The 10276-nt window shown below is 37.4% G+C and overlaps 1 protein-coding gene across 1 annotated transcript; it reads left to right on the top strand.

Moving 5' to 3' along the window:
- Window positions 1–7650: 7650 nt before the first annotated feature.
- LOC137170658 (chemerin-like receptor 1) lies at window positions 7651–8788 on the top strand. The gene has a single exon (XM_067574172.1). It carries the CDS (start codon window positions 7681–7683, stop codon window positions 8785–8787), a length of 1107 nt encoding a protein of 368 aa, XP_067430273.1. The 5' UTR covers window positions 7651–7680; the 3' UTR covers window position 8788.
- Window positions 8789–10276: the final 1488 nt, after the last annotated feature.

The raw sequence follows: 10276 nt of genomic DNA, 5'->3' as shown, positions 1-10276 counted from the left end.
TGACTATACTGACTGAAGCTTTTTCATTATCCATTAATCTGACAATTATTTTCTCAGTTATTTAATCCAATGTTTCTTCTATGAAATGTTTAAATAAATAGTGAGCTCACAGTGATGTCTTCAATTTGTTTGCAGTCTAAAAAATCAATTTACTGGAAGCTGAAACCATCAAACGACTTAAACGACTATTCAAAAATAGTTTCCCATTAATTTTCCGACAACTTATTGATCAACTAATTATTGAAGCTCCAGCGTGTCGGATTTAACACGTCAACAGTTCCAGAGCTACAGAGCACGCTGCCCTGTAGAGGAGAGGTTTGGTTTCCTGCTGCTCTGAACTGAAGACTCTAACAAATTCAAATTCAAATAAGCTTTATTGGCAGATAAGAAATCTATATTGACAAAGCAATACAGATACACATTGACAGATGATTAATAATTATACAATAATATGCAAATATTAACAATGATACAATTTACAGATACTACTGTACTTTACTTGAGTATTTCCATGTGATGCTACTTTCTACATGTCAGAGGGAAATATTGTACTTTCTACTCCACTACATTTATTTGACAGCTTTAGTTACTTTTCAGATGAAGATTTGACACAATGGATAATATAACAAGCTTTTAAGATACAACACATTGTTAAAGATGAAACCAGTGGTTTCCAACCTTTTTGGCTTTTGACGTCTTACAAAAAGCAGTGTGTAGACGGGGTCACATTTCACATGTCTATGAGTTGTTAACAGCTCCACCAAATAGTGATTTTTCTCTCTAAACTTCTCACATGCTTTCATTTCAATAAATGTTCAAATGATCCAATATTTCAGCAAAAATCAAAGATTAGAGAAAAAGTCCAAAAACTGAAAACAGATTTGTGTATCAGAACTTAGTTTTTTCTTCTTTCCTCTCCCATTAATCATCTCACGACCCCTCAGATTTATCTGCTGACCCTTTGGAGGGGCCCGACCCCTAGGTTGGGAACCACTGGACTAAACTAGCTAACTGTATATAAAGTAGTGTAAACTAGCTCCACCTCCAGCAGCTACAACAGTAACATGCTGCTCTAACACTGATGCTTCACTATTAATAATCTAATGATGTCATATATAATAATATATCAGTCAGAGGGACCAAACCACTACTTTTACTGCAATACTTTAACTACATCAAGCTCATAATACTTATGTACTTTTACTGCAATACTTTAACTACATCAAGTTCATAATACTTATGTACTTTTACTGCAATACTTTAACTACATCAAGTTCATAATACTTATGTACTTTTACTGCAATACTTTAACTACATCAAGTTCATAATACTTATGTACTTTTACTGTAGGAGGATTTTTCCTGCAGGACTTTTACTTGTAATGGAGTATTTGTACTTTGCTGTATTGCTACTTTTACTGCAGTAAAGTATCCGAGTACTTCTTCCATCACTGTTGGCCTTTGCATTGATACATCAAATAAAACGTGTATTCATGAATTGTAATGCAGGTTAATGAAGAGTGATGCAGATGCATCATAGAAAAAAATGAAAGTGTGTCCATAAAGACATAATGTGAAGTATTTTAAACAGAGAACAAGAATAAATGTGATGACATCATGAGATTTTGTTTTTTAACCAGTAATATTGATAATTAAAGCTGCAAGCAGCGTTGGTCGGGACCTCGCACTCTGGCTCGTTGGGATCAGATCATTTTGCTTTTTAAAAATGAGGGATATTTCTTTCAAGTGTGGTGTGCATTTATTTTGAAAGTTTGATTGACAGGATGAGAATTTTCTGCTGTTTCATCAAAATCATGCAAGTTTTGGGCCCATTCACTTGAATTTCAATTAGTAAATTGAAAACTCTTGATGAGTTTGTGTGTAAAACAAATTAATTTCCTAATTTTCTAGTCTATTTTTAGTCAGGTGTGTAGAGACAATAAATAAATAACTGCAGCTGGACACAGAAAAATACTCATATATTTGAATGGAGAGTGTGAGTGAACCCACACCTTTTTGTACATTTACTGCTTCCACATAGTTTTAGAAACAAACTTCATTTGAACTTTAGATGAGTCACAAGACTTTGACCTACAAATCTTGAATTTACATGTGTTTTCTATCTTTTATTGTTTTTGAGATATTAGAGTGTGAGTTTTAAAGTCTTTTCTTGCTCCTCCTGTGATTTTATAATGAGTGTGTATTGCGGAATGTTTCACAGCACTGAGGGAGTGACATCACCAGGAGCAGTTGGAGAGGAGGATTTTAGAGTACGCTTCTTGTGAAATCTCCTCATAAATCCCATGACTTTGGCCAAATCTTACATTAAAAATCATACTTTTTTGTAGGAAATTTTGTTTGACACAAAGTTCATGCCCACATATTGCCTCCTCATTGTTTTACATTGTAAGGGTGATGTGGCAATGCAACTTTCGGGGGTTATGAAATCCAAACCGTTCCAGTTATTACAAAGTTTTTCACAACTTTTTTTCAGCAGTGTCATAAGTCATGTATTAAAGTTTAAAACCGATACCATTAATGCCCTCAAAGGAGATAGCGTTTGTTCAGGGTCCAAAATTGGGTCAAAGTCTTATTTTGAAATTGAGATTGAAGACTTCCTGTTGGATTTAGGTCAGGGGTGTCAGCATATGATTTGTAGGTCTTGATGAGATGAATAATTGAGTTTTGGTTTGATCTCTCTATGACATTCCTACGGGCTGTGGCAGCCATATTAGTTACCTTGGTGGCGCTCTAGTGCACATTTTGGCACTTTGGGATTAATATTTACATTTTATCAAATTTTTTACGAGACTTGATGTGCGTATTAAATTTGGTGAGTTTTTGAGCATGTTTAGGGTGTCAAATTAAGGTCTGATGTCCCGTAATAAGCCCTTTGGGCTCAGGCCCTAACAATAGGGTCCTCGCCCTTAGGGTAGGACTACTGTTTTACAGAAGTCCTCTGCCTTAAGGGTCCCTAATAAAAATAGTGAAGTAACCGTTTGGACTGTCACCAGAGTAACTTGCTACAACTTTGCATAGTCAAGTCAAATCTTTGTGAACACCATCTTCATAGACTATTTTTGAGAGCTGAATGCATTTTCAGCTGTGTGTGTTGAAATATATATACACAGATAGATACAGGGGGAAACAACATTTATACTTCCTCTTACCATTGCAGATCTCAAGACAATGATTGACATGACTGCTACACCTTCCAATCACACCAATACAACAGGTGTGGATACACCTTACCATTAAGTTGAATAAGAAAGTACGTCCAAACTTTTGACTGGTACTGTATCAAATTCCTTTTTTATTTCTTTTATTGTCTTTATAAAAGGACTTAGATTCCCAAATTGAAATATTGGAACCTGTTGAAGTTTGATTAATGTCAGTTTTATGATTAGCAAGCTGATTAGGTCAAGCAAAGTGTACTAGATCTTAACTCCACTTACAGTATTAACAATCTGGTTGAAGGGACTGATGGTAATATTGTACAATAAGGTAGCAGCTTCATAGTTAACTTGGATTAGGTGTCCATTATTCCTTAACCTCAAGACAATATAAAACCACAGAAAAATGGAATGGCCCATTTATTTTATGTATGACTGTGGATATGAATATTGTGACATGTACCATGAACCATGAATGATTGTTATTGCAATACTTGCTCATCATTATTTTTACATTGTCAAAATATTATTTTTGACTTGACTTGGCTTGTTTTACTGTATTTATGGTGGATTCATTCAACGTATTTGACTGATAATAAAGTGCTGCCATTTCGTGCATGCTTAAAACTTGCGTAACTGTCACCAGAGGTGTTGTGAAATTTCTGAAGTAGTCTTATTGAAAGAGGAATAGAAATATTTGCCAATCTAGACCTATGCAATACCTTCAATACTATATAAACTCTAAAACTATGTTAGAAAAGATATATCCTAGCTTCAGATCAGTTTTGCTTGCAGGGATACAGAGACACCACAGTTTGTGTCCAGCTTCAAGTGGACATTGGCAAGAATGGAGTTGTCTTCTATTTTAAATAGTATAAAGGGTACAGTTAGGGTATAATGTAGTACTATAGTGTATCCACGTAGTTCATCTATCAGTTAAGACACTGTAGGGTTTAAAAATTTTGAAAAATTTTATCAATCACAATGAAACAAGTTTGTTTTATTACCACATGATTAGACTGGTGGAATTAATGTCAGTATAGATGGAATAGCTGTAACAATACATCACATACAACACTACTGCAAACATAAAGGACATAAGTGCAAAAGAAGAAACATACAGTAGCTTACACAGCTCCACATACCGTACAATACAATTAGACCAACTTTTGTGTGTTCATCAACTGTACGGCTTTGGGGAAGAAGCTCCGGTTAAGGCGTTCTGTCCTGTCTCCTTCTGATCTGTAGGGCTGTAGTCAGCCAAAGAAAATCTTGGTCGTCTGAAATCGTACATAATCTTCAACTAATTGATTAGTCGCGGGTGGGTTGGGGGGGGGGGGGGGGGTTATGTAACGGGACAGAGTGCACAGTGAACTCACATTTCTCCGTTTTGCCTCTTCAGGTTAGGCTAACCTATTGTTGCTAACTTTGGAGCTAACCACATTCACTTTTCAGGACTTGGGGAAAAAAACAGACCTAACATTTTAGCATTCATTAACTGTTACACTTTAGTCTATACTGTACATTTATTGCCAGACTGATTGCCAACTTACCGCTAACCTTTTCCTCTGCTCCGCTCGCATCCACCGTCACTTTCCCGCCGCTCTTTCCCACTTGCTACGCAAACATACTAAGCACTGCCCTATTCTTCAACGGAGTTACGCTAGCGATATTTAGCGTTATTTTTGGCATTAAAAAAATATCTTTTGGCCTGGTGGGGGTTCGTTGATATTATTACAGAAGAAACGCTGATTCAGTAAACACTCAGTAAATATCGAGTACAGTTAGACCCAGCAGTCTCCATCAGGTTGGGCGAGTTCAAAGTTGTGAAAAGTTTGTTTTCACAGGTAATTTGTTAGTCTGTCCCTCCCGCCACAGGAAATAATGGATTGATCCTGGAAGGCTACTGATGTAGCACTTTTCTTCTTATGAAAGTAACACGGAGATTATTCGACCAATGAGAATTTAGTCGGACGAGAGCATATCAACCAACTAATCGACCAGGAGACTACAGCCCTAGTGATCTGTACCTTCTGCCAGAAGGGAGATACTGAAACAGATGGTGAGCTGGGTGGAGAGGGTCATCTGTGATCTTGATAGCTTGTGAGATGGTATGCTGTGTGCAGAGTTACAACCTATCACCTATCTTTGATGCTCTGGTGATAATTCTATCCATTTTCTTTATGTGTTTAGATGTGTTTCCGTACTAGACAGTAATCGATAGTGACAGGATCCTCTGGATTATGGCTGTGTAAAAATTGGACCAGTAGACCTTTCCTGACCATACACACTGATTAATCAGGATTTTGACTGTATTGTAATTGACCTAGTAGTTGTTTTAATACTCATAGTTGTTGTTTTTTTCATTTTTACCTCAATATTCCATGAGTACAGTACAACTTTGATGCAATTTCACTGTTCATCAACTTCTTTACAAAGTTTTCAGCTGCCTTGACATCTACCTAGTATTGAGTACGATAAAATGTATGTAAAACCTGAGGCGGCAGGTATAAAATGCAAATACCTCAAAAGGAAATGAAAAACAAACAGGCAAGACAAGAGGGGGTGGGGGGGGACCCCATGTGTTTTGAAATTTTTGAGGAAATCTGATTAAAAGAGCAATCGGTACATATGCCAACCAAGGCCTGTGCAATACTTTCAGTAGTAATATTACATCTAAAAACATGTTAGAAAAAATGTAATCCTGCTTCAGATCTGTTTTTGTTTGCAGGGACAGATTTACAGAGGCACCACAGTTTGTGTGCAGCTTCAAGTGGATAGCGGAAGAAAGGGAGTTGCCTTCCATTTCATAAAACTCTTTGGCAACCCTAAATTATTGTCAGATGCTGCTCGGACTTTCTTGCAACATAATGTATTATGTAACCTACATCCAAATGTTGATTAAAATGGTCAACACAAGAGCACCAACACAGTAAAAGTGTGAGGTAATGTAGTGCTATACTATATCTACAGCACATATACATTATGTATCTCATCTATGAATGAAGACAATGTATGGTTTTAGAAAATGTGACAAAACTTATTTTAATCACAATGCATAAACAGCCAAAGTTTATGCAAAAAGGTTTATGGGCTTCTAAAGAAGAAGTGCATGCTGCTTGTGTCCCCGCCTCGATGACAAAACACATTTGTCCTCCACACATTAAGCTATATTAACCTGTCAGGGTTTGATCAGAGTTATTTCTGCTGCAGACACATCCTCACCTGACTGGAGAGCTTTGAGAAAGCTACCTTTGTGTCCGTACCTTTGTTATTCTCAGAGTTTCATATTTGTAGCATAACATGAATCCACAAGGAAGAAATAAGACAATCAAAACATGAGATTTGGATAGAAAAAGAATACACCACTACATAAATAGTGAGCAGAACAGGGCCCAAAAGTGATGCCTGCGGCACACCCTTGGTAATAGGCAGCAATAGAGATTTGGGTGTGTCGGCCTTAATAAGAATACCGGTGAAATAACATAAAAATTGGTATGCTGTTGTTACGACCCAGCCTAGGAGACACCCTGGCGCAACATGAAAAGTGTGAGACTCCCCTCTTCCCAACTCCCAAGAACCACCAGCCACAAGGAATTTGCAGCCCTTTAAGTTTTTTATTCAGAATGCCTTAAGCTTCAGGGTGGGCTAACAGCAAAATAACAAACAGAAGTAACTAAAGCTGAGGAGCCTAAACTTACCTACTCAAACAGAAGAAGAACAAAAAGACAAGCCACTAACCTAACTTCTAACCTAACAAAAACAGGAGAAAAATAGGATTAAACAAAATTGCTATCCACCCCTACGAAACCTGGGCTGGTATTTCACATGAGAAAAAAACTACATACAACATCAGAACATGTTGGCTGGAAGTGGAGAGAGATGAGCCCCACAGAAGCTGGAAGGAGCTGGCCTTAAAACTGCAAGCCTGGAGGCTGGAACCAATCAGCTCCCTGGAACAACCCACAAACTCACACAGTCACAATCATTCAATTAGCCCCTGCACAACTGCATCCCAACACATACACACTTCAGCAGGAACCCTAGAGAGAGAGAGAGAGAGAGAGAGAGAGATCCACAACAAAGCACAAAATTAAAGCACATACAAAAGACACAGCAGAAAAATGCTCAAATGACCTCTGGGTCATAACACTGTTTGTATGTGGATTTTCACTGTAGATTGTTGATTATGTTCAACTAAGTTGAGACTTGGAAGGAAAGTTAAGAAACATTACTCACCTTTTCTCCAAACACTTTGTTGGTTAACATGAAAATAGGATTAATGAAATAATAATAATAAATAATGAAGTAACCATTTGGACTGTCGACAGAGGAACTCGCTACGACTTTGCATAGTTCAAGTCAAATCTTTGTGAAAAGCATCTTCATAGACTATTTTTGGGAGCTAAATGCATTTTCAATTGTGTGTTGAAATATGTATAGATAGATACATACAGGGGGAAATTACATTTATTCTTCCTTTTACCATTGCAGATCTCAAGACAATAATGGATATGACTGCTACACCTTGCTATTGCACCAATACAACAGGTGTAGATGAAGAAAATGGCTCTTCTGATGGCACCTATGCTGATCTGACAAGGTCTCTCAACATCATGTCTGTCGTTATCTACTCCCTGGATTTCATTCTGGGAGTGCTCGGAAATGGAGTGGTTATCTGGGTGACTGGGTTCAAGATGAAGAAAACAGTGAACACAGTTTGGATCCTCAACCTTGCTGTTGCTGACTTCCTCTTCACAGCTTTCCTTCCTTTTAGTGTGATATACACAGCTTTGGGTTTCCACTGGCCTTTCGGCAAGTTCATGTGCAAACTGGACAACACAGTAAGGTTTCTGAACATGTTTGTCAGTGTCTACATTCTGGTAGTGATCAGTGTGGACAGATGCGTGTCTGTGGTGTGGCCTGTCTGGGCCCAGAACCACCGAAGTGTATGCAAGGTGTCCTGTGTGAGTCTGGGTGTTTGGGTACTGGGTCTGATACTTAGCCTTCCATCTTTCATTTTCAGGGACATTGGGCCATCATTTGATAATGAAACAATCATCATCTGCTACGACAACTATGCCTTTTCTGTTGGCTGTGAAACACCATCTGAGAATCAGTTAGGATTGCTTCGTTTTAAGGCCATGACCATCATCCACTTCCTTCTGGGTTTTGTTGTCCCCTTCACTGTCATCGTCTCCTGTTATGCTGTGATAATCCATCATCTCAGGAGGAACCGCACCAGGGCCAGCCGCTCAAGTCGCCCCTTTAAGATCATCGCTGCCGTTATCACTGTTTTTTTCCTGTGCTGGGCTCCCTTTTACATCATGAATCTAATTGAGTTGTGGTATCACATCGGTAATATGTCAAGTGTTTTAGAACCTGTCGTCACTATCGGGGTCCCTTTAGCCACCAGCCTGGCCTATCTTAACAGTTGCCTGAAACCACTGCTGTATGTCTTCATGGTCCAAGATTTCAAGGATAAAGTTCACAAATCCATCCTGAATGTATTTGAGACTGCTTTCCAGGAGGAGGTTTCCCACTCGCACACTGACACAAAGTCAGTGGACACCAGTCAGAGACTTGACATGTCAGTTTTTAATACTCAAGTATAAGGTTGTGACATGAAATACTGAAACTGCACATTAGAAAATAATTTTGACACAAATGTAAATGTATATACAATACTAGTCAAAAGTTTGGACATACTTCCTCATTCAACTGAATAGGAAGGTGTATCCAAACTTTTGACTGGTACTGTATCAAATTCCTTTTTTATTTCTTTTATTGTCTTTATAAAAGGACTTAGATTCCCAAATTGAAATATTGGAACCTGTTGAAGTTTTATTAATGTCAATTTTATGATTAGCAAGCTGATTAGGTCAAGCAAAGTGTACTAGATCTTAACTCCACTTACAGTATTAACAATCTGATTGAAGGGACTGATGGTAATATTGTACAATAAGGTGGCAGCTTCATAGTTAACTTGGGTTAGGTGTCCATTATTCCTTAACCTCAAGACATCATCATGAATGATTGTTATTGCAATAATTGCTCATCATTATTTTTACATTGTCAAAATATTATTTTTGACTTGACTTGGCTTGTTTTACTGTATTTATGTGGTGGATTAATTTAACGTATTTGACTGATAATACAGTGCTGCCATTTCATGCATGCTTAATTTAAATAGTTTACACAAAGTATATTTGTATCCCTCTGTAACTGCATATCAGCTTTATGTTGTGTTTGAATTAAAAAGAGAAGTCAACTAGAACTGTGAGTGGATTGTGGAAACATTTTGCCTTTACTGTATAGTGTATGTTTTACTGTATTTATGTGGTGGATTCATTTAACGTATTTGACTGATAATAAAGTGCTGCCATTTCATGCATGCTCAAAACTTGTGTATCTGTCACCAGAGGAGTTGTGAAATTTCTTACTGAAAGAGGAATAGAAATATTTCCCAATCTAGACCTATGCAATACCTTCAATACTATATTAACTCTAAAACTATGTTAGAAAAGATATATTCTAGCTTCAGATCAGTTTTGCTTGCAGGGATACAGAGACACCACAGTTTGTGTGCAGCTTCAAGTGGACATTGGCAAGAATGGAGTTGTCTTCTATTTTTATAAAACTCTCTGGAAATATGTAACTTACATTCAGATGTTGATTCAAACAGTCAACACCAGAACACCACTGAAAACATGAGAGGTGCTACAAAGGGTGTAATGTAATATAAATAGTATAAAGGGTACAGTTAGGGTATAATGTAGTACTATAGTGTATCCACGTAGTTCATCTATCAGTTAAGACACTGTATGGTTTTAAAAAATTGTAAAAATCAAGTTTGGTTTATTACCACATGATTAGACTGGTGGAATTAATCTCAGTATAGATGGAACAGCTGTAACAATACATCACATACAACACTACTGCAAACATAAAGGACATAAGTGCAAAAGAAGAAACATACAGTAGCTTACACAGCTCTACATACCGTACAATACAATTAGACCAACTTTTGTGTATTCATCAACTGTACGGCTTTGGGGAAGAAGCTCCGGTTAAGGCGTTCTGTCCTGTCTCCTTGTGATCTGT

The sequence above is a fragment of the Thunnus thynnus genome, chromosome 19, assembly GCF_963924715.1.
Source record: "Thunnus thynnus chromosome 19, fThuThy2.1, whole genome shotgun sequence".
NCBI lineage: Eukaryota > Metazoa > Chordata > Actinopteri > Scombriformes > Scombridae > Thunnus > Thunnus thynnus.
The sequence above is the reverse complement of the archived record's forward strand: the minus strand, read 5'-3'. Positions and strand labels throughout refer to the sequence as shown.

Bases quoted from the DNA above. Each gene is read 5' to 3' on its own strand.
- LOC137170658 (XM_067574172.1), top strand. From the start codon at position 7,681: ATGGATATGACTGCTACACCTTGCTATTGCACCAATACAACAGGTGTA.